At 33.8% G+C, this 25,316-nt stretch overlaps 1 protein-coding gene across 1 annotated transcript in view; it reads left to right on the forward strand.

The window, feature by feature from the left end:
- The window catches only part of SEMA3C (semaphorin 3C), a 169,375-nt gene extending 147,574 nt beyond the window's left edge, over positions 1 to 21,801 (forward strand). The window contains exons 14-18 of the mRNA XM_045793378.2: positions 1,609 to 1,650; positions 4,856 to 5,013; positions 12,814 to 12,881; positions 15,197 to 15,327; positions 18,989 to 21,801. Of these exons, the coding sequence (XP_045649334.1) occupies positions 1,609 to 1,650; positions 4,856 to 5,013; positions 12,814 to 12,881; positions 15,197 to 15,327; positions 18,989 to 19,399 (810 nt within the window). The 3' untranslated portion in view covers positions 19,400 to 21,801. The remainder of the gene's footprint in view (positions 1 to 1,608; positions 1,651 to 4,855; positions 5,014 to 12,813; positions 12,882 to 15,196; positions 15,328 to 18,988) is intronic.
- The last annotated feature ends 3,515 nt before the right edge of the window (positions 21,802 to 25,316 follow it).

Below are 25,316 nucleotides of genomic sequence, written 5' to 3' on the forward strand. Positions count from 1 at the left end.
TAAAATATTTTTCCTCATTCAATTCAATACAGACAACTTGGCTGGCCAAAATAACAGAGACTACCTTATTCTGGAATTTGCTTAAAGAGAGCAAAAATGCCATATTGTAGAACTTCATTTTTAATTCCGAAGTATCATTTTTTGATAATCAGAAAACATTGAGTTTGACACAAACCCAAACATGTAAGTTACGGAAGGCTCTTAAAGAAATGTGAGTCATTCTGATCATGTGCGAACTACTTATGGTCTGTTATATGAGTTATGCTAGTGTTATCATCATGAAGAATAAACTCGAAGTGGAAAAACAGAGTCAGTCAAAATGCATGTGGGGGACATCAGCCCAAGAGAGAGACTAAAAAAGTTTGAGCTTTCTTGTGGACGTGTGTGCCAGTGATTGATATGGCTAAATTGAGAGACACAGTTGCCAATTACAGTGACTTACTGTCTTCAACATGGTGTTTGTGTCATATTTCTGAGGTGAGGTAAAAATAACTGGGTGTGTATGATATACTGTGATTAGCACGTGAGGAAATAATGCATTTGAATTGAAACAAATTCCTTAGCGAAGTGTCACACTGATAAACTTTAAAAAACCAGACACAGTTTTTATAGAGTGCAGAACCATGATATCTTCTTTTAATCCTCTGTTCAGAATATTTCCTGAAAATACATCCAGCTTCCTCAAACTTAATTTGAATTGGAGATACAGCTATTGGTAGTTGCCTGGATGGATATAAATTGCAATACATTTTTTGTATGTGTATGTGTATGTGTATTTCTAAGCAGTGATCACAGCCTGTTGCAATTGAGTGTTTAGATTGAGTGTTTAGATAATATCACCATTTTCTCTTTTAAACGTAAGAACACATACTTCCAGAACAAGAAATAATTGTAAGTACCATTGGTTTTGAGAGCTTGCTCTTATTTGAGTTATTCAAATAAAACTTCACAGATATTTATCAGGTTATCACAAGTCTAACTTTTAAAAGGAGCTCATAATGTTTAAGAAGTAAATTTTATGGATAAGTGACTTTCAAATAGGATCACTATTTCAGAACATTCTTAGGTGCTTTCCCTAATTCACATTTATCAAAAGAGGACATTTTCTAACAGTATTTCTTTGTTTGCAACAGAATTAATAAGTATAATTCAGGCTAATACATCTTTCCAAAGCAACATTTGTCAGGTGCATGGTAGCTTCTTATGCAGAGTGCTTGTGTTGTGGGAGAATAACATGGGGTACCACAGCATCTTACCCACACCCATGCAAGCCTAAGTTTTATTCATTGGATTCAGTATTCCAAGATATAATTTTTTTAATTCTTCCAAATTTCTCAGATTTTCTTTGTTTTTCTAATGACTATAATTGATAATGTGTTATAGTTGCTACTTTTTTTTTTTTTTTTTTTTAGTTTAGGCATATATTTGTATAACACCTTACTCCCAACAGAGGAAATGTACTTTAGGGACAAGTATTGCTAAACTTTGAGTATATGTGCATATATAGAGAAATGATGATTTCTTGAATTTTAACAGATGAGAATATTTTTAATGCAAATCTTTTTAAAGGATTATTTGAACAACTAACAATTTTTTTTAATTTTTCAGAATCGTGCTCCTATAACAACGATGAAAATTTCATCCAAAAAGGTAAAACAACCCCATTTTTATTTTCTTTATATATTAAAAATTTTACTGTTATGAAAAATGTATTTTGTAATTTTAGAAAAATTAATTTTAGTGTTAGAAAAATAATTATTATTTACAGTAACCACAAAATCATCTTTAATTTTGATGCATAATTTAAAAGCTGTTAATGGAAAGCAAAATAGGTCTGTTTTGTATAAAAGCCCAGGAGAGCAGAACATATAAATATATACAGCAAGATATTCCAACATTTTGTATATCCTATATTCTCAAATATTACAGTGTGTGAAGCCAACCAAAATAGAAATAATCTTCTGAATGAAGAATTCGGTATAATGTTTGGGCTACTATAGCATCACAAACATTCTCAGGGGCTTGGAATGAGTAATCAGTCCTCTTCCGAGTTCCTGCTGCTATCACATGTTTAAAATGTACAATGCATTCTTTTATGCTTATTGCTAAGGAAGTGCTATTTCTTAGAGTTTGTACATGTCATTAAAAAAATCTGAATGTCTCAAATCTAAGCCATATAAGGATTCGGGTTTGAGGGAAGAAATGTTTGACTATGAGTATCAGAAATGTTTCATCTTCTAATTTGTGCTTACGCATGCAAATACACAATGATCACAAAAAAGGAAAAGCCTATCCCAGTCTCTGCCTATGCAACACGTACACCTCTCCAGCCTCTAAGGTGTTCTCTCTGGAAGAAAGTTCTAAAGGGTGGAATCATAGTCAGAAATGCAGTAGGCTTCAGAGCAGGATGGACATGCATTTGAATCCCAACTTGTCCATAAATTATGGTTAAGTCATTAAACTTCACTGGCCGAAGTTTCTGCCTCTACAAGGTAATGCTTTTCTCACAAATGAGTTAATTTATATAAATTGCCTAAAATAAAGCAGGACCTTGGTAACCGCTGTTTAAAGAGCCTGAGACTTATTTTTCTTGGAATATGGAATAAAGGTTTTAAGTGTTAGCACAACTGATGACATAATGTTAGTGTTCTTTACCTTATTTGGTCTGTTACAGATGAAGATGAAGAAGTATTCCACAGTCAGTCCTGTACTCTTTTCACTTGACTCAATTTTATGAAGAAAAATAAATAGGGTACAATAGAGCTAAAGATATCATCTGTAAAAATGTTTGTATGGTGCATAACAAACATTTTCCCAAGTAACAAGAAACCATTTGTCATTTTCCCCAGTGTCCCAGGGAGCTGATCCCAAGTCAGAATTGTCTTTGAAGTCAGCAGGGAAGCCCCTTGTTTACAGTAGTTTAATGAAAAGAGAGAGTATCGGAGCGAAATTCAAAATGGACACAGAGCAATTTGTGTGGCAGAGTAGTCCAGTGTACAATTACAGTAATACACGTTACGATTCAACTTGTAATTCAGCTGGTACACTCATAGTTCACAATCCATTCCATTAAATTGCAATATGCAATACACATATACACACAGGAAAAAAGGAGTATTAAATCTGTCTTCAACATCTTATATTGTAGATAATTAAAAATGTTTCTTTCAATCATTAGATTCAGGAAAAGTAGTTATTTGAGTTTTGGGGAACTCATTTGCACAACTGTGTACCTCATTCTTTTTTCACTAAGAAAGAAATACAAATTGCCAATGATATTTTATGTACATTTAAATATTATGAATTTAGTACCTTCCCTAGTCTTCAAATTATTTTGTTTTCTATTTTATGCTACTTTATTCTCTAATTTATTCTTGCATTCCATACAGCAGAAAATAGTTGGGTTAATTAAAAAAAAAGATAATTTCTAGAATGAAACTACTTGTATTCTTTCCTTAAATAAAGTGGTTTCCTTAATTTAACATAGCTGATGCATTCACTATATTATTTATTAATGTACTCAATAAACACTTTTTTGAAATGTTCCTAGAGAAATAGTTATTGTCAAAATATGTAGTTGTTTTCTCATAGTTTGTCACAACTGGGGATCAATCATTTTCAGCCAATTTCTGAAAAATTAATCTGAATAAAATAATTTTTTATTAGATAATAGACTAAGATGTGATTCAAATGATTAATTAGAATTGACAATGTTTAAGTTGATAGTTTGTTAACTGGTAATTTATTCTACTACATTATTTAACATTCATTGAGTGCTTAGGAGTCAGAAACTATTCTAAGTATTTCATGTGGAGTTAGCCCTTACATTTAGTTCTTAAATTAACTCTGTAGGATAGGTACTGTATTATCCCAGTTTTACCAAAGAGGAAGCTGAGATTCAGAAAAGTTACACAGCATATTTGCGGTTGAGCTGGGATTTGAATTCCAGAAGCCTGCCTCCAGAACCTGGTGGACCAATGGTGCCCCTATTGATTTAAATTTTAAATTGTATGTAAGTGAATATGTACAGATGTGTTTGTATGTCTGTGCACATGTGAATATATTCGAGTTCCAGCTTAGAGATTCTCTGCTAATTTGAATTATACAGTATCACTTCTTTAGAAAGCAAGCGTCAGTTAGAAACTTACCTTTTCAACTCCTGAAAACTAATTTATGTACAGATAAAAGAATTGGAGCAGTATTGTAAGAAGTTCTTGACATCCTGCAAATTAAGGAAAGTGAAATCTTTATTTATGACTTCGGATGCTGAAGATCACTGAATCATACAGAAAGTTTAAGACATGCCTAAATATAAATACTGATATTCTTCTAAGTAATTTAAAAATTGCTCTAATGAGTAATATGTCTCTTTCAAGGGCATGTGAAAATTTTTTTTTAAATTTTAGCTCATACTAACAGTGTACTTTTTCCCCTAAACTTAAAAATGCCTTTTACTTAAGACTTGACTTTTTCAAATTTAAAGGTGATGGGTTGCCAGATTTGAAGAAAAAGAAAGCTGCTTTGTGCTTTCAAAAAATAAAGCAAGCATCATAATTTAAATCTGTAATATATTAGCACAAATCTGAGAGAACAATAAATCCCAATGTCTCAAATGTATGACCGTTCTACATAGGGCTCTAAGCTTTTTTTTTTTTTTTTACAGTAAAGTGGTAATATTATAGGCATATTAACCTAAGAAAATTCTATTTATTTTGGCTTTATACCCTCTGTGCTTTGCTTCTTGTTTTTAGTCTATTTTAAAATGAATCTCAGGGTGTGTAGACATATATTATAAAAAAAAAAGCCCTCTTTTAACATCCACGTCTGAAATAAATCATAATCATTCCTCCAATAGCAACAGTTGTATGTGAGCTCCAATGAAGGGATTTCCCAAGTGTCTCTGCATCGCTGCCACATCTATGGTACAGCCTGTGCTGACTGCTGCCTGGCAAGGGACCCTTACTGTGCCTGGGATGGGCATTCATGCTCAAGGTTCTACCCAACTGGGAAGCGGTGAGTACCAAACATTCAGCCGAAAATCAAAACTGATGTCACCAGACAATCGAACAGTGGTCCATATCGTTAGAAAAAATTCTATTGCTGTGTTCTTTTAAAATGGTGCTAGAAGTAGTAGCTGTGTTTAGCATCATGTATAGTCATTGAATGAAGTAAATGGCTATGCTTTATAACTTGAGATTCTCACAGGTACGTGGGAATATAGTACTTTGGGAAAATTTATTTCTCTTCTTAAAGCTCCTCTAGCAACACAATTCCCCCCTGTGACCCAGCAAATGTTTCAAGCAGCATTTAATGTTTTTCATATTACCTAATTTTTTATATGCTTCTGTAGATCATTAAATCCCACCTTCCTAGGGTTTCCCTGTGCTATTTAATTCTCCTATAATCAAATGTTGGTCCTAGTTCAGGCAACAGGAACATTGTTCCAAAATGGGTATGCTGAATTGCTTTCAGAACCTTGATGATATGCTCTTACCTCTTAGAATGGGGAGTGCATGATTGCTGGTCAGATTGAGAGAGTAAGGCAGTCTGAGGCTGAATGCCGTTTATCCCAGCAAAAACTCAGCAAAAACAACTTGCATCACATTGGAAGGAACCACCAGTAGTGACATTATGATAGAACAAAGAATATGCCGGGTCGGCCAAGATCACAGCTGTTTATTTCTTTATGTGGGTCATGATGGGTGGCAGGGCCAAAACCTAACAAATCAGGGTCAGCAGGAGAAAGCAAATAGAACCAGCCATAAGCACTAATGATTTTCAAGTAAAATCTTTGGGGTGATGGTGTTCTAGAGCTTCTTTATTCTCTGTTACAGAAATAGGCCTTAAAGGACCTTGAATATCTCATAGGCACTTTTAACATCCTCTTTCCCTCCACATACCTGCTCCTCCCCTGGTCTTCTCTTTCTCAGGAAATTATATCTGCATATGCTCAGTTCTGAGAACTTGGTTCATTTTGGAGTCCTCTATTTCTCTAACATCCTACATGTAATACACCAGCACATTCTCTGAGCTCTATCCAGAATCAGACCACTTTGCCACCCCCACCTCTATGATTGACAGTTAGAAATATGAATTTGGAATACACAGGTGTGGCCTGGGATGGATAATTTGAAAGTCTTTTGTTTTTAAAGGCATGAAATGTAAAGAGAACTCCTATTCTTTAAACCAGTAGTCAGTCCTTAGTATCTGTGTTCAAAGACCCGTGTTCTTCTGTGTCATTTTAAGATTAGGGCAGGAAGTCTCTAGCCTCTTTTGATTTCTACATAGAATTTTTGGACTTCATTACCCTGAGATCTTCCATTTGTACTGGACTGGAGATCTGAACCAGAACACAAAGTGTGAGGAAAGCAAATTCCAAGTATAATCTCAAATAAATGATTTTTGTAGCCATTGATGGTAAATTTTAAGCGTACTTGTTTTACACTCCCAATTACAATAGCAGTGATATTTAAAAATTATTATCATAACTGTTTGTAAGGCAATACATTTTTCTTGGGAGAGAGTTCTAAAAATTGTCGTGTCTAACACCTGGAATGCAATCTTCTATTAAACAGATTTATTACTAAAGGAAGCTGAAGCACCACACTTTCTAAGAAAGAAGGTGATATGAGGATCCCAAAGTGAATCTTACCATATTCCTTTAGGCTTATCAGCCTTTCCTATAATGTGGAAGAGTTGGGGATTAGTATTCCTTCCCTGCAAAACTTCCAGACCTTGGCATTGGTGAACAAGCATTTTCATTTAACAAAGAATATTTCTCAAGTGAAATTCCATACTATATATAGACTATGATTGCATATTTGAGAATTTTTTTTACATTTTAGACATTTCTGCTAAAATATGAGTTGACTCATTTGTTCTCATATTTTCCCTGTAATTACAACCCCAGTAATCCTTTCTAAGATGCATATTTAAAGGTAGATTCCACATTGTCATCCTAATGCCACAAATCATGATCTTAATCATGTCCTTACAATCAACAATGAGCTGAAACTATCTTGCAATTTTTTAATGCTAACAATATCATGCCTGGTATGAAACCAAGTGTCATAGGTTTCCTGTTAGAATTAATGAATGAATTCAGTAAAGTTGCAGGGTACAAAACAAACACACAAAAATCTGTTGCATTTCTATACATGACTAATGAGCTATCAGAAAGAGGATTTAAGAAAACAATCCCATTTACAATTGCAACAAAAGAATAAAATGCTTAGGAATAAACTTAACCAAGGAGGTGAAAGACCTGTACACTGAAACTACAAGACATTGATGAAAGAAATTGAAGACACAAATAAATGGAAGTATAATTCACATTCATGGAGTGGTAGAATGAATATCATTAAAATAGCCGTACTACCCAAAGCAATCAGCAGATTCAATACAATCCCTATCATAATTCCAATGGCATTATTCACTGGATTAGAACAATCCTAAAATTTGTATGGAATCATGAAAGACCCCAAATATCCAAAGTAATATTGAGGGGGCACCTGGGTGGCTCAGTCTGTTAAACGTCTACCTTTGGCTCAGGTCATAATCCCAGGGTCCTGAGATCGAGCCCCACATTGGGCTCTGTGCTCATCAGGGAACCTGCTTCTCCCTCTCCCTCTGTCTGCCACTTCCCCTGCTTGTACACTTGCTCTCGTGCATGCTCTCTCTGTCAAATAAATAAATAAATAAATAAACAAAACAAAACAAAAATCAAAGTAATATTGAGGAAGAACAAAGCTGTAGGCATGATGGACTTGATTTCCAACTATATTACAAAGCTATAATAATCAGAACTGTGTGCTATTGTCATAAAAACAGACACATAGGTCCTATAGAGCAGATTAGAGAGCCCAGAAATAAATCCATACATATATGGTTAATTAATTTACAACAAAAAAGGCAAGAATATACAACGGGGAAAGACACTCTCCTCAGTAAATGGTTCTGGGAAAACTGAACAGCCACATGCAAAAGAATGAAACTAGACTACTATCTTACATTATAGACAAAACTTAACTCAAAATGGTTTAAAGACTTGAATGCAAGACCTGAAACCATAAAACTCCCAGAAAAAAACAGGCATTAAGCTCCTTGATGTAGGTCTTGATGATGAGTTTTTAGCTATGACTCCAAAGCAAAGACAACAAAAGAGAAAATAACCAAGTGGGATTATATCAAACTAAAAAGCTTCTACACAGCAAAGGATATCATCAACCAAATGAAAAGGCAACCTGCTGAATGGGAGAAAATATTTGCAAACCATAGACCTGATAAGGGGTTAATATCCAAATATAAAAAGAACTCATACAACTGAGTAGCAAAAAAACAAGCAATCTGATTAAAAAGTGGGCAGATCTGAATAGGCATTTTTCCGAGAAAGACATACAGATTGCCAGCATGTCATGAAAAGGTGCTCAATGTCACTAATCATCAGGGAAATGCAAATGAAAACCACAACAAAATATCACCTCACACCCTTCAGAATGGCTAATATCAAAAAGACAATAAACAAATGTTGGAGATGATGTGGAAAAAGTTTTGGTGGGAATGTAAATTGGTGCAGCCACTATGAAAAACAGTATGGAGGTTCCTCAAAAAATTAAATATAGAACTACCATGTGATCCAGCAATTCCACTTCTGGGTATTTATCTGAAGAAAACAAAAACACTAATTTGAAAAGATACATGCACCCCCATGTTCATTGCAGCATTATTTTCAATAGTTAAGACATGGAAACAACCTAAGTGTCCTTCAACAGATGAATGAGTAAAGATAAACACACACACACACACACACACACACACACACACACACACACACACATCCCCTAATGGAATACTACTTATCCATAAAACAGAATGTAATCTTGCCATTTGTGAAATGGATGGACCCTGAGGGCATATGCTAAGTGAAATAAATCAGAGAAAGACATAAACTGTATGATCTCACTTATATGTGGAATTTAAAAAATAACAACAAAACAAGCTCATGGAGATAGAGAACAGATTAGTAGTTGCCAGAGGTAGGGTATGGGTGGGAGAAATGAACAAAGGGAGTCAAAAGACACAAACTTCCAGTTATAAAATAATTAAGTCATGGGGATATAATGTACAGCATGGTGACTATAGTTAATAATACTGTATTGCTTATTTGAAAGTTGATAATAGAGTAGATCTTAAAAGTACTCATCACCAGAAAAAAAATGTTGTGACTATGTATGGGAACAGATGTTATCTAGTTGTGGTCATTTCACTATATATATATATCAATCATATATATATATATATATATATATATATATATATATATATATATATACTTTTTTTAAATTGAGAAATAATTGACATATAACATTATACTAGTTTCAGGTGTACAACATAATGATTGGATGCACACCTGAAACTAGTATAATGTTATATGTCAATTATTTCTCAATTTAAAAAAAAGAATAAGCAGGGGAAAAAACGTAGTATGTGTTTAAGGAGGAGGTAGTAATCATTTAAAGAGCTATCTGAATCTCTATCAGTGTCTTAATTCTATCATAAAAAGCTGAAAAATCTCCGTCTATCATCTATCTATCTATCTATCTATCTATCATCTATCTATCTATCTATCTATCTATCATCTGTCTTATTCCTTGGCCTACTCACACCCATCTTTGGCTAGCACATTGAAAGTTTCATTACCAATATCTATACTATTTAAGTTCTCCAAATTATTTTAAAACTTAAATATATAGTGAATGCAAAACATGTTTGCTGAATTAACTATTTCCTAAATTCTCATATATAATATTTTTAAGTAATTAAAAAATAATAATAAAAACGATCACTTGTATTTTCCATACTAATTTTATTTAGTAGTGTTAACTATTTTATTTTGATTGTACTGTCTATCTATCTGGAACACAAAGATTATGTGGAGGAATTCATAAGAATGAAAACCAAAAACATGTCCTTTGTATGGAATAAGAATTAGTGATACTTGGAAACCAATGGAGTTTATACTCTGATACAATAAAGTTGTTAAATATCATTGGCTCAGTAGTTGCTTTTTTTTTAAAGTTTGCTTATGGCAAATAATACAAACAATTTTCCTTTTCATTCTCAAGGATCTTAAATATTTGTGCATTTGTACCAAATACTGCAATTTAATCTCAAATGTTATTTATTCAGGATTCAGACATGCAGTTAGGAATTTTATTCTAAGACAAGATAATCAGTTCAATCTTCAAGTAAATATCTGTTTTATATACAAGAACAAAAATGATTTCACTGTTTATCTGAAGGATTATACTATAAGGAAGAAAACATTGGTAACTTGAGCTCAAATCCCAAATCCTACATGCAAATATAGTATTACTCTGCCCACCAGCTTTCACAATGCTGTATGACTATCCTAAAGGGAATCTACAAATACAAAAAATCTCAGCTCTCTTGTTGATCTCATCATTTAGGCCAAGCCATAATACTGTTTTTCTGTACAGGATGTCTGGAAGCTATGTGATCCTGTAAATTCAGGTTGCCCAGCTATGCAAACCGTAATATAGTGCTGGTCACAGGACAATCAATTTAACCATTGTGAGTGATAGTGCTTCTCTAGATGGCTGAAAATGACTAGTTCAGCCATAAGAACTCTCACATGGTGCTCATATAATATAGTGCACTCATTAGTTGATTGGTAGTAAATAATGCTGTGGCTTGGAAATATAGCAAACACAATGTAGTAAAAACCTGAAATAGGAGCTATTCTAGAGTACAGCATTAATTGTATTTCCTGAGACAAGAGTGACTTCCACTAGTTTGTGTGTGTATTGTTGTATTAGAAATATAAAATTGAGGGGTGCTTGGGTGTCTCAGTCAGCTAAGCGTCCACCTTCAGCTCAGGTCATGATCCCGGGGTCCTGGTATCAAGCCACGCATTAGGCTCCTCGCTCAGTGGGGAGTCTGCTTCTCCCTTTTCATGCCCCCCACTCGTGCTCTTTCTCTCTCTCTCTCTCAAATAAAAAAATAAAATCTTTAAAATATCTATATATTTTACATATATATATAAAATTAGGATCATGTGACTTTTTTGGGAAAAGAATACATAAATGACACAAATTTTATACCTATATTTCCATAAATAGATGTATGTGATCAATTGAACATACAAACTACTATTTGCTGTAACCTTAAAATGATTTTTTTCACTGTTGATGACTCTGAGATTAGTTTCACTTTGTAAATTTGATAATCCCTGGGAGATTTTAATATTTCTGCTCTTCTTACTATTTTAATTTATCTTTAAGGGTAAAAATGTTGTGACTTAACAGCTAACCCAATTAAGTAATATGCTCATTTATATATTCTTCACAGCCTTGATAGTAAACAATCAATGTATCCCTGTATTCCCAATATTTAAAGAGAGGATCTTTTCCTTCTCTCTCTCTCTTCTTTTATTATTTAGAGAGAGAAAGAGAGCATGCACAAGTGGGGGGAGGGGCAGAGGGCGAGAGAATCTGAGGCAGACTCTGCTCGGTGCGTGGATCCCGCCACACGATTGATCCTACCTCTGGGAGATCGTGACCTGAGCCGAAACCAAGAGTCAGACCCTCAACCAACTGAGCCACCCACGTGCCCCACTTTTTCTCTCTTCATATCCGTGATTTATTGCTAAGAGAATTTCAGTTGCTCTATTTTGATTTGTTTCACTATGTGATACAATAGAAACTAATATATATATTTTTTGAATCTACGACTCAGTAAATTAATTAGTATCCAAATAACTTAAAACATCGATTTAAATAATGGCTGGCTTATAAAGAATGTAAGTAAATTTTGAAATACTTCAGTTGAGATATGTAACAACTAAAATGCAGTGAGTGAACTGTGGATCCTGAATAACTTCAAAAAATCCATAAGGGATATTTTGGAGACAATTAAGGAAATTTTAATATAAAATGTGTATTGTGTGATATTGTTGAATAAATATTCATATATTTAGTATGATAATGATACTGTTGTTATGTAGGGAAATTAGAAGATTCATGCTGAAGTATTGAAGAATGAAGCATTACATGTCTGCAACTTATTTTCTAAAGATTTTCATATATGTGCATAAACTATATATACAACATAACACTTACATGTGAGAGAAAAAATAAATGTGATTAAATATAACAATTCATGTATCTAAGCATACCAGTGTTTATTGTACTCATATATCCACTCTCTGTAGGCTTGACATTTTTCAAAGTAAAAAGTTGAAGGAAAATTCTTATTCTAGTAAATGAACAATTTTGCTTAACTTTATATTAAATGTCCATGTTCTGTCTATCACCTGTTTCAGAAAAGTTTTAATATATCAGGAAAGTGTTAGAAAATGTTGACTTTTGTAAGAAAGCTATGTTTACTTAACAAAATTATAAGAAAGAAGGTGCTAGTGAGTTCATACTCTAGAGGTTTTCATCTTACAGAATTTTTGATGAATGTCTCTAAACTAAAATTTACACTATTAATTTGGACTCTAGCATTTGCCCAGGAAATGCACATATTAAGGATTTCATAGCCATTCTATCACCAGTAGTAGATAGGGAGGGACGGAGTTAATTCAGAATGAAAACAAGGTTAAGAACCCATCCTATCATGGAAGTGTTGAATAATAAATGTCAGCTAGCTGTGTCAGATAATCAGACCTCTTTTCCTTATGAAAGCTTAGGTAATTAAAAGACTGTGAAACTAAAAATGCAATCTCGTAAATGTGGTGTAATTGGCAATGTTAATTCTAAGTCAGTTTTATGTATGTCTCTGCACTTACAGGAGGAGCCGAAGACAAGACGTGAGACATGGAAATCCATTGACTCAGTGCAGAGGATTTAATCTAAAAGGTATTAAAACTGAGCAAGGGTCAAACTCGGTAAAGAGTTGCAGTGCTCCATGTCACATTTCAGGGAGGGAAACCTTGTTATAATTCACATCTTCTGTTTTAACGAAAGATTATGAAGATTGTTGGTGTTCATATGGAAATTAAAAATTAAACGTTATTTGTATGTATAGTAGAAAAAACAAATGTCCGTGAACACAGGTACCTTGGGTATGTTAGTTGGCTAGGTCTTTCACATAGATGTCAGTTATAGATTTTCCTAGCTATTATTTTTTTTTTCCCTGAAGCAACAAAGCTATTATCTTCTTCTTAGGAAAAAAAATTTGCTTTTTTAAAAATTTAAAAATTTCAATGAAAATTTAAAAATTTTTTAAAAATTTACCATTTTAACCATTTTAAAATGTACAGTTCTGTGGCATTAAATACATTCACATTGTTGTGCGACCAGGACCACATCCATCTCTAGAACTTTTTCATCTTTCCCAAGTGAAACTCTATGTACATTAAATACGAGCTCCCTCTTCACCAGCTTCTGGAAACCACCATTCTACTTTCCATCTTTATCAATTTGACTATTCTCAATACCTCTTATAAGTAGAATCACACAATATTATCCTTTTGTAACTGCTTATTTCACTTTTTCTTCAGGGTTCATTCATGTTGTAACATGTGTCAGGATTTCTTTTCTGTTGAAAATGGAAAAGTATTCTGTTATACTTATATATCACATTTTGTTTATTCATTCATCTATCACTAGACAATTGGATTGCTTCCACTTTGAGCTATTATAAATTATCCTGCTCTGAACATGGGCGTACCAGTGCCTTAGTTTTACAACTTATAACCATTCCAATACTTCTTAAAATCCTGCCTATGTCTTATGATCAATCTAACCCATTTGTTCCCATCCTGACATGAAGATCCCATGTTATTATACTTTCCCCACTAACCTTCTCCCCTCCACCTGAACACCAGTGAAATCTCTTCATGCAGAGCTGTCTTGGCTCATGAAAGTTCTATAGACCCACTGTTGCTAACAATTAACACCAAGACTCCTATTGCTAATATTTTTGAGTCTGGGCCTTTCTTTAGTGAAGACTGACATTCTTATTACTAACTACACAAACTGTAAGGAGAAAATTGTGATGCGTTTTGTTTAGTGGTTTCATACATCTAATTGAGGGAATAAATCCAGGTTACCATTTCTCTATTTATATTTATAAATATATGTGCCAGTTCTACTAATAGTAGTAGTTATAGTGGTGGAACTGTCAGTGGGGGTAGTGATGAACACACATGGATGTTGGCTTTGTGTCAGAACCTGAGTTAAGTGCTTTTTTTTGTGGATTATCACACTTACTGCTCAATAAACTACTAAAGTAAGGTCTATTCTTATCCCCATTTTATGAATGAAGATGATGTTCAAGTCCAAGCTACCCATGTTTATACTACATGGTCTTCCTGAATTAAGAAATTCAGTACAGAACCTGTATGAAAACATAAACCAGGGGTGCCTGGGTGGCACAGCGGTTAAGCGTCTGCCTTCGGCTCAGGGTGTGATCCCGGCGTTATGGGATCGAGCCCCACATCAGGCTCCTCTACTATGAGCCTGCTTCTTCCTCTCCCACTCCCCCTGCTTGTGTTCCCCCTCTCGCTGGCTGTCTCTATCTCTGTCAGATAAATAAATAAAATCTTTAAAAAAAAAAAAAAGAAAACATAAACCATGTTTTAGAGCCAAGTAAAACTGAGACACAGAAGGGTCAAGTAAGTTGCCAAAGGTTACACAGTCAGTCTTGGTGAAGTCAGAATTTTACCTCCAACCTCTGATTCCAAAGATTGTGTTCTCAACTACCACTTCCCATAGCAGCCACACTTGGCTCTCTGACTTTTCCTGATGCTTCTGAATTCCATCTATACTCCATTGAATATGGATGAACCTGGCTTTAAGAATGCCTGGCACTTACTAACTTTTCAAGTGGGATATGTTTCCTAATAATTCACAGCATCGGTTTGCCCAACTCTGAAAAGCTGAAAACACCTAATTTGTAAGGATATTGTAATAATTAAATGTTCAAAGTGATATTAAGGACATTCCTTGATATAGAGTACTTCTTGAATAACCATTGATTCCCTTATGTCTTTCTCTCCTTCCCTTTCGGTTAAACACAACAGGTAAACAATGTATAACAGTTGTCCTGTTAAATGATTAAAGACTGCCCTTTGGAGGCTTCTGTAGGTGATGACAATTTTATAGAGCAATAAACATTCATATAGGAGAATATGTTCTAAATTCTCTTCTCTCTCATTTTTGCTTTTCAGCATATAGAAATGCAGCTGAAATTGTTCAGTATGGAGTAAAAAATAACACCACTTTCCTTGAGTGTGCCCCGAAGTCTCCACAGGCATCTATCAAGTGGCTGTTACAGAAAGACAAAGACAGGAGGAAAGAGGTGAGTAACACACCCCAACAGCAATCAATCAGGGCTTTGGAAAGACATTCGATCACCATCCCTCAGTGAGGTTCAGAGCAAACGAGAAAGAAAAGGCATATGAACATCCTTTTATGTCTGTGGGATGACAAGCGCCACTTTCTTTAAAATCCTTTGTCTGTAGAGTTGATGAATTAATTAGAAATCCTTGCTGCCTGTTCACCTCTGTAACACGGTGATTGAAACAAGAGCTTGGGCACTCAAGACGGGGGTATTGATATGAGGAAGCATGCGTAAAAGAAACAAGATGTGTGCAAAACCAGCAGCCAAGTTCTCACACAGCAGCACCTTTGTGTGATTCACAAGATAAAAGGGGGCTTTAAAAAAAGTTCAATTTTTCCTCAGCAAGAAATTATACTAAACTGTAACTTTTATGGTAAGGAGCATTTTTCTGCCATGTGGTAATCTGTTTCCCTTGCTTTATTATCCATGACTCTAGGGTTTTGGTTAGGTAATATATGGAATCATTGTTTATGGGACCACTGCCTTTATTTAGTAATATGGAAAAACAGTTTTGCAAAGAAAAGGACACTGACATTAACCTTTCACTGATCAGAAAGAGCTGTTTTAAAAGAGAAGCGTTGTAAAACGGCTTAGGGTAAAATATTATAAATAATGAGCTCCATAATGTTGATGTCATGTTGTAGTGACAAATGCAAGGAAGAAGAAGAAGAATATATGCGTGTATATAAGGCCTTAGGGTAGTCTAAAATGTAATGCTATTAGCAGTGTCGTAAAATCTGATGAAGCAAAGGGGGGAAATGGAGCCTTCTGCATTTGGGCGTATCCTTCTGTTGTGGGCAGTTTGGGTACTAAGTATTAAGTTAATTGAAGATATTTAGAATGAATACAATCCCAAGCTGTAGAACACAGACACCTTCATCAACGTTACTGAAATACATGCTGGCTCCGTGTGAGAAAATACTTTACAACTCAGACCTGCCTGTCCAAAGACAGTATGAGCTGTTTAGGAAATTGTGTGTCCCCTGTCCCTGGAATAGTAAACCATAGCCTCATGACCGCTTGCATAAAAGATTTAACCATCTGGAGGAGAGAGGAGCTAGATGAACTTCGGGGCTCCTTCTTGCCCCAGAATTCTGATACTAAACAAATCTTTTAAAATATTTTTATTAATAAAAATTATTGTTTATTTGAGATCTCTTTTCTTTGCCACAAAAGTCTGTCATCAAAAAGACCTTGAAATTTCTATAGTCTAATTAATTTTAAATTCTTTCGAATGGATGTAAATGGTAATACGAATTGCCTTACGAAGTAACCTGGAGTAGAAGTCATACTGTGTGATGATGATTATCATACAGAAATAAAGTTCTTAGGCCAGAGCATGGCACACGGTCATGAATAGTCCTTCCTGAGAAGTTCTGTGTGTTCATAAGTGAATTGGAAACCTGAAATTCAAACAGGGATTACCTAACATGAATAAAATGTCTTTCTTTAATTCAGTAAAAAGTTAAATACAATAACATACAATAAATGAATAAAATTTCTGTTACTTAAATTAAAGAAAATGAGTACATGCAAGCTTGAATACATGCCACAAAAATTAATAAATGCAATTAAAAATGGAATGAGTTATCTATTTAATGACTGAATCTCTTTTGTGGTATTTCTGACATTTTATTTCAGAATGCTCAAGAATGTAGACTCAATTATTACTATCTTGCTTTTTCTTCTAATCTCAAAAATATAAGAATCCTATAAGACTATGAAAAAATTAACTATAATATAATTATGCAAATCTATTTTATCCAGAATTTGCAGAGCACAATTCCACTCATTAATTTAGTTGAACAAATTATTACTATCTTACTAAATTTATCCTAATTCATCCTTATTAGTTTAGGCAAACACATGTTTATTTGTCATGTTAATGATATGTAAATATTGAACTTTTTAAAATAATGTAAGACAAATGGTAAAAGCTCAGGACAAAAATGTAAATAATTCATACTGAATAGCAATAAAGTGAAAACTAAAAGATTTCCTCATCTCCACTTCAATATTTATTCATACTTCCTAGAGTATGAAGCTACTAAGAATTATATATTCAATCATAATGTATTCCTCCAAATATTCCCCATAATTTTCCTATTTTTGTTTTTCTTTCTCTCTTTGTCTCTTTCTCTCCCTGATGTACACACACACACTTTAATATCAGTACATATGGTGCTAACTCATTTTTCTTGGCTACATAGTGTTCCACTATAGGACTATATCTTTTTTTAAAACTATCTACTGCTTAAGGTTATTGTTTTTCTTCTTATCAAAAACATCATGTAAATGAACATTTGCACACTTTTGAGTATATCTTCTGTACAAATTCCTAGAAATGAAATTTCTGCATCAAATCCATGTTATATGGATTTATAAAATTGGCCTCCAAAATTTTTCCTAATTTTGAACACATAGAAAATGTTTTCTTTCCTTTTGTTTCTGAACGCATTTCTACGTGATTGAAGCTACTGTGGAGACACATTTAAACTTTAAAAATTAAATTAACATCAGAACTTTGCTTTAGTATTTCAGTCCTTCTTCCTGATCTCCCTTTTCTAGATCTGTTCTATTATCTGTATTTCAATACTATAGTTTGCCTTTTTGTGCTTTTGTGGAGGGGGTTACTTTTTATCTAAAACAATCTTTCTTGATTTTTATTTCATTAATAATTAGATACATATTTACACAGAAATTTACCATTCAGAAAAACATTTTACATACATTCCTTTATTTTGATTTGGGTCAATTTTCTCCCCCTTCAGTGAAAGATTCCAGAGTACCCATGTTACCACTTAGGTTTTTAGTCTGTTCATTGACAATACTATAACTGGCACTTTAAGAAAGATGGATTTCATGCATTTAACTAATATCCAGCATATGAGAGTTTTTCCAGGATAAGCCTGTAAAGTAATTAAATATTAACCTCATAGCTTCTTATTACCTTTCTTTGGAAAGTAAAACCACTTAGAAGACTTAGAAGATGATGGCATTTCAGCTTATTTTTAGTCATTCTTTAGTTTGGGATAATTGGAAAAAGTCCTTAATAGTGTTCAAAACTCTGCCTCTGCTTATATAATTTTTTTCAAGTTGTCTTACTACTTAGTAATGAATTGTTTCCATTTTTAGTTAGCAGAACATTCATCATTGAAAAATGGCAAAATTCAACCATTTAACTGCATTCATGATTTTACTAAGAGTATTTTTGTTGCAATTAAAGGCAAGAACTCCAGGGCAGAAGAGATATTTTAAATTATTCTATGAATTTTACTTATATATGTTGACTGTGATTCACATTCCAAATGCAACCAAAACTCTGTGCTTATATGTGCAGAAACTACTTCTGTCCAAAGGGAATGAACTTTAAGCTATTTGGCAATATGGGTGATAACTTCACCCTCTCTTTAATAGATTCAGTGCTCTTGAAACAAGATCTCCTGTGCAAAACAGGCTATGGAACTGACCAAAAGTTTGTGTTCACTAAGAAGGAAGCTAATCAGTACTTGATGCTTTCGCCAAATTTGAAAGTCCAGAGATACTCTGTATATGTTGCTCATATCTTTTTAGAAGACACAGAGTTGGGTTCGGGATCTTTGATGAGTCTCTCTTTTAGGTCAAGCTGAACGAACGAATCATAGCCACTTCACAAGGACTTCTAATCCGGTCCGTTCAAGATTCTGACCAAGGACTGTATCACTGCATTGCAACAGAGAACAGCTTCAAGCAGACCATAGCCAAGATCAACTTTAAAGTTTTAGATTCCGAAATGGTGGCTGTTGTGACAGACAAATGGTCCCCATGGACCTGGGCCAGCTCTGTGAGGGCTTTACCCTTCCACCCAAAGGACATCATGGGGGCATTCAGCCACTCAGAAATGCAGATGATTAATCAGTACTGCAAAGACACTCGGCAGCAACATCAACAAGAAGAATCCCAGAAGATAAGAGGGGACTATGGCAAGTTAAAAGCTCTCATCAATAGCCGGAAAAGTAGAAACAGGAGGAATCAGTTGCCAGAGTCATAATGTTCTCTTACTTGGGGCTTATGCTTCCAGTAAAGAATGGTCTGTCTTCAACGATCAAATTTTGAGCAAAGAACCTTGTGCTTTACCCATGGGAAATTCCTGAGAAAGGTGTTACTCACTCCTAAAGTGAATATTACATGAACTGAGATGAGCATGCATTTTCTTGTATGATATTGACTAGCACTAGACATGTCATGGTCCTCATGGTGCATATAAATATTTAACTTAACCCAGATTTTATTTATATCTTTATTTACTTTTCCTTCAAAATCAATATGACAGCTATAAAACTAAAATTCTTACATCCCTTAACTGAATGAGGGCCATAACCCCATGATCTTCCTTCCTTGCTTTAGGGGTTTAGATTTGGAATTGTCAGTGATTTTATAGATGGAAACAAATGCCAAGTTCACAACTTTTACATTGTAAAAGTTGTATAAATACATGTGATAGAATAGCTGTCAAAAGAAATCTAGAAGAGATACAAGTCAAGGAAGAGGGCATCTAAAAGTTGTATAAAACATGAGTAATTCATACAGAAAAATGAACAGTTTATATGCTTCCAGTGAAATATATTAATGTGTCTTTTTAATTGTAAAAATGGTCAGTTGCTGATATTTGTAACTGATCTTTGTTTCCTTGTTTTAGGAAAATAAAATGAATGACCCTCACCATAAACATCTCTGATTAGAGTAATGTCAGTGAAGCTTTCAAGTTTATATTCTTACACTATCATCTTCCAAACAAAAGCACTTTTTGGGAAGTTATTTAAGTTATTATAGACTCAGAGAATATAATCTTACACTGTTTAATTACTGTATTTGTTCTAATTTTGTAGTCTGTGTGGCAAAGTAAACAATATAAGAAGAAAAAATGAAATATCAAATTTGTATATGAGAGGTGAAACTATCAAAATGGAGAAAAATAAAGTAAGAAATGTAATGCTATTAAAAGCTGTTTATAAAAATGTGACTAGTTTTTACCATCAGTGATTAATTTCAGTAATAAACTCTTACATTTTTTTGGTTTACCAACCCAGATATCATATGATTTTTAAGTCACTAATTCATTTTTTAAAATGATCTTTAGTGTGTTCTAGAGAGGTGCTCATTTTGTGGCAAAATGAAAAAAATTCGAATACGAACAAAAATAGATACACTTAAAAGAATGCTGGTGCATTCTGTTCCCTGGTATATAAATACAAATGTGGTAAATTTTGTAATGAATAAAATAGTTTTCTTCTAATTGTATGTTTGGATCATTTCATTAGAAAAAAATTATTATTGAACCTTTTATTCCAAATAGCAATTAGATGGGAGAAATACAAAAAATTTCTATATACCGTTATATTTCCTTTAAAAACACAAATTTGCCTTTTCATTTATTTTACTTTTGAAGAAATTTTCATGTTTCCAGGTGCAAATAGAAATTGCATCACAGACCTATTCAAAATCTAGTACAAAATTTTATTTGTAGTTAATAGTCCACAAAGAAGGTAAGGTAGACTTATTACCTTTTTAAGCACCACGGCATAAAAGCTTCAAGAACTAAAATCATTGTCAAAATGAATGTAATCATTGATCAGAATCTAAGAATATGATTTATTATTTAAGTGGTGGTAAATTATGATATTATAAGAGGAGGCCTCAGTGGGAGCAAACACAGCAGTTAAAATATACAACATAACTAATGTTCATTCAAAAATAAGCTAATAAGTAAAAGCTATTCTTCCAAATGTGTATGATTCCTAAGTATTCTCTAAAGCAGTTTATTATACAAATATTTTGCCTGCTATGTGCAGAAATAGAATCGTGTGTCGATGGAAGGCCAACACCATCTTCAGTGTTTAAGGCCAGTCTATTCTATGTACAGAGTTTAAAGTAAAATTGTTTTAGAGTCAAAGGATAGGATAAACTACAGAGGTCCCCTTGCTTAATGTAAACACAAACTGATAGACAATAAGGGTGTTTAGTTTTGTAATATTATTTGTGCTATTTAATACCTTCTCCTTTGAACATTATTCAATTGTATATACTTTTATTGCTTTTGTTTTAAAATTATAGAAATTCTTCTTCAACAACTGCCAAATGTAAAGAAAATTTTCTTTCTCCAAGATAATGTCAACGTATACTATTGGTGGTTAATTAGTTTTATTTTGTGTAGTTTGACATTTCAATGACTTAATATGTTTTCCATTTGTATTGTACATAAAATTTCCTAGGAATGCACTTTTCTTTCAAAGAGTAGGTTTGTGGATAGATTTTAGCACGATGAAGCTGTCATTACGGTGAATGTTCACTCTGTGAGAAAATAAACTAAATGTAGTTAGTACATTAATATTTAATTGGATATCGAAGAAATCATTTGCCTGGCAAAATAAAACATGTTGAATTCCCAAAGAATGTCTTCAACTTTTCTTTTTAATTTTAGATATATAATTGCTTGTTGACATGATAGAATCTACTGAAACTTATAATTGTTTTTTTCTTCTTAAGTTGTATTTGTTTATTTATCAATTTTTGTAAAAATAATGCATCTAGATATTTCTAAATTCAAAACTTCTGGAAGAATATACATGGAAAACTCTCCTTATACCATTATCCCTCATTTATTCAAGTCACAACCCCAGTAACATCCTATATTGTCAATCTCTATGTGTATTTCTGTGATATTTTACATATATGCAAGCAAATTCATATTTGTTTTCTCTTTAAGATGCACAATACATCCATTCACATCCATCAATAGCTATTCAGACTGCGTTGTATCTAACAGTGGCTGTGTGGGGTGGCGGGGAGTATAGTTTAGGAGTGGTTGGGCTTTGGAGCCAGACTACCTGGATGTGAATCCAAGCTTATTGTCTTGGAAAAATTATTAAATTTCTCTTTGCCTTAGTTGTCTGTCCAGGTTCATACCAGTAGAGTATTAGAACAGAACATATGATATAATAACTATTCAATAAATGTCTTAATATTTTCCTTATTTAGAAAGTGACATCCTGCTAGAACAGGAAGGAATCTTTCCGTTGTGTTCTTTGTCAAGTTAAACACCAGTGACCCAGGTTGGGGAGCCTGCAGTCAGTGGATCACTTAACACCTTACCAGGTAAAATCAGCCTTTATGAAATTGAGGAGAAGGAAGAAACAAGTTAATTCATAATTCTGCTAATGCATTTGAAAGACAGAAGTATTAGAGATTTCTTCTATTTCTGGACTTTAACTCTAATAATGTGAGCTGAGAAAGCGTGAACAAAAAAAATATATTACAAGTTATCTCAACGAATCTTCCAACCTGATGACTTGGCACTATTCCCTAATTGCCTCATTATTTTTCAGTATCTCCCTTGCTTATATTTCATCTTAACTTCAGTTTAAAATAATTTTAATATATTTCTTATCATTTTAATGTGTTTTTGAGGCTTTATGCCTCCTACCTAAGGGGAAAAGATTTTAAGAAAAAGATAATCGTTTCCTGTGTCTATTCTTGCAGCCAAAGTCAAGGGAGACATTGCAGCTTTGTTTTACAGCATAGTAAAGTCTGTAAAAACCTTAAATCTAAACAAGGAAATAATCAGACAAAATGAAAATATTTACTTACCCAGAAGCATTGAGAATTTCATTGAATTTTATGCATGATGACAAACCTATGGAAGATTGAATTTTTATTTTTTCCTTAAGAGTTTATCCCACCATCATTTTATCCAGTCACCTTTCGCACAAGAATACAAGCCTTTCTGTAAAATCAAAATCAATTGCCATAAATTCTGTGTATGTGCCATTCCGTGAACTTCATTGTCAATAAATTGTTTTCCCTTAGGGGCTTCTGATAGATATATTTCAATGTTTATGGTTTCATAACAATATTACTTTCATAGTGCATAGGTATTGAGAATTGGAAAAACTAGCTTCAAGACAAGAAAATGCCATCCTCACTATAGTGACTAGTCTATTTGTCTACCTCATAAAATAATACTTCCCACACAGTTTGAATTGTATATTTCTCAGGGCTATTATGTTGCCATGCTTGAGTGTTACTTACATAAAGTGCTATTAAAGAATGGCTTTATAACAAACACATTAGAACTGTTTATTAACCTATGTTAGGTTACCTCCGTGTTCCTCAAGAACAAAAGCAGGATGAAGTCTATTCCTTAAGAGTTTCTCTGATTTATTTATATCAAATGTCATTCAAACATTTTATGAGACCAAAAACCATAATGATTTCTGCATGGCAGAATGGATATATGATAAAGTTATTATGAAAATAAAAGTCACTCCTGTTGTTTCTCTGGGTATTTTTCAATATACATGTGATCTTGGCTCATGAGGGGATGCAATGACATGAAAGGAATTTCCTATTTTCTTAGTCTTTTCAGAATGTGACTTCTATGATTCCATATAGGAAAAAGGAGTGGAAGCTTCTGTTTTATTTCTCCTGTTACTGATTTGTGCTTGTGTGCTGGACGCGGGAGGTTATGATCATCTTCCTTTTTCTGCTACATCATGGCTTGTCAGAGAAGCAGGACCTTCCGAGTATCTTCTTTTGACAACGTTGATGTGACTTGGCAGTTGTAAATTGTGGTTTGATGTTGGGAGTCAGCTTGACTCATGAATAGGAAAACAGCTGTGAGAAACAAAATACTCAGGAGGTGCTACCTAAACCATATCAGCCTGCATATGGATGTATTTGTTATATCACAGGTTATGCCCACATAAATCCACAGAACAGCTATATTCAATTTATTTATTATTTCAAAATAAGGCTCAATTTCAGCTGCAAGTTTCCATTCCAGCTTCTCCACTTATAAATGATATAACCTGGGAACATCACGCCCCTCTTGATAAATTGTTGCTTTCTCTAAGATTGGAATTACAACAATATCTATAACATGAAATAGTTGTGAGAATTAAGTAAGTCAATATGTGTGGAATTCTTATAGTGCCTGACACATAGTGAAAGTTCAGTGAGTACATGTGATTATTTTTCTACCAGGAGAACAGAACTATTTCTTTCAAATATTTGAGCGTTTGTCCCTCTTTTATCTCAGATTGCATCAAAATAGTTCAACTGATATTTGATGTCATTTATCTACGTCAGCATCCATGGCAACATTTTTTTGTTTGAACTTAGCCATCCGTGTACAGGTGTCCCCTGAGCCGTCCCTTGTTGCCAATACAAAGTCCTGTCAGAGCAGCTGAGCATTCCATTGCATCCACACACTCTTACAAGAAGAGGAATATTTATGCTATTCTTTCATCATTCTGGGAGACAAGCCAAGGACCCCTTCCCACCTAAAATTACTCTGTGTGTGTGTGTGTGCGTGCGCGCGCGTGCGCGCGCGCGCTTGGCCCCTCCAGGATCCCGTACCTCCTCAAGACACAAACCTGGAAGTGACGTAGAAATATAGGACCCACAACCCCTATTGTACTCATCACCCTTTCCGCCAATCCACCGTTCACCGTCACGGTCTCTGGTGGCAAGAATTATTCATTAATATCTCCCATGAACTTCAGCAGTGGATTTCACACTTCAGGACTCAAGTACCTTCTAAGAAGATTTTGAAAATCTGTGTAGCCCCTAACACATTTCTAAGATAACATCTAAATTTTTTATTCTAAGTTTAAGTACTTGCAAAGGATATCATTTCTCATATGACATAAATTATGACATTTTAAAATTTAAACGTTTTTTTTTTTGTTCCATGGTTTATCTCGAGGTATGTTGATATACTTCCAAATACTTAGGGATTTTTTTCAGCTCTCCTATTATCAGGTATCTCTTGATTTCTAATTAAATACCACTGTGGTCAGATGATATAAACTGAATGACTTCAAGACTTCAATATTTATTAAGGTATGTTTTAGTAACCAATCTATAGTGTAGGCTAATAAATGTCCCATGGGTATTTGTTAAGTGTG

The sequence above is a fragment of the Ursus americanus genome, chromosome 3 (assembly GCF_024610735.1).
Source record: "Ursus americanus isolate L20-20 chromosome 3, mUrsAme1.1.p, whole genome shotgun sequence".
NCBI lineage: Eukaryota > Metazoa > Chordata > Mammalia > Carnivora > Ursidae > Ursus > Ursus americanus.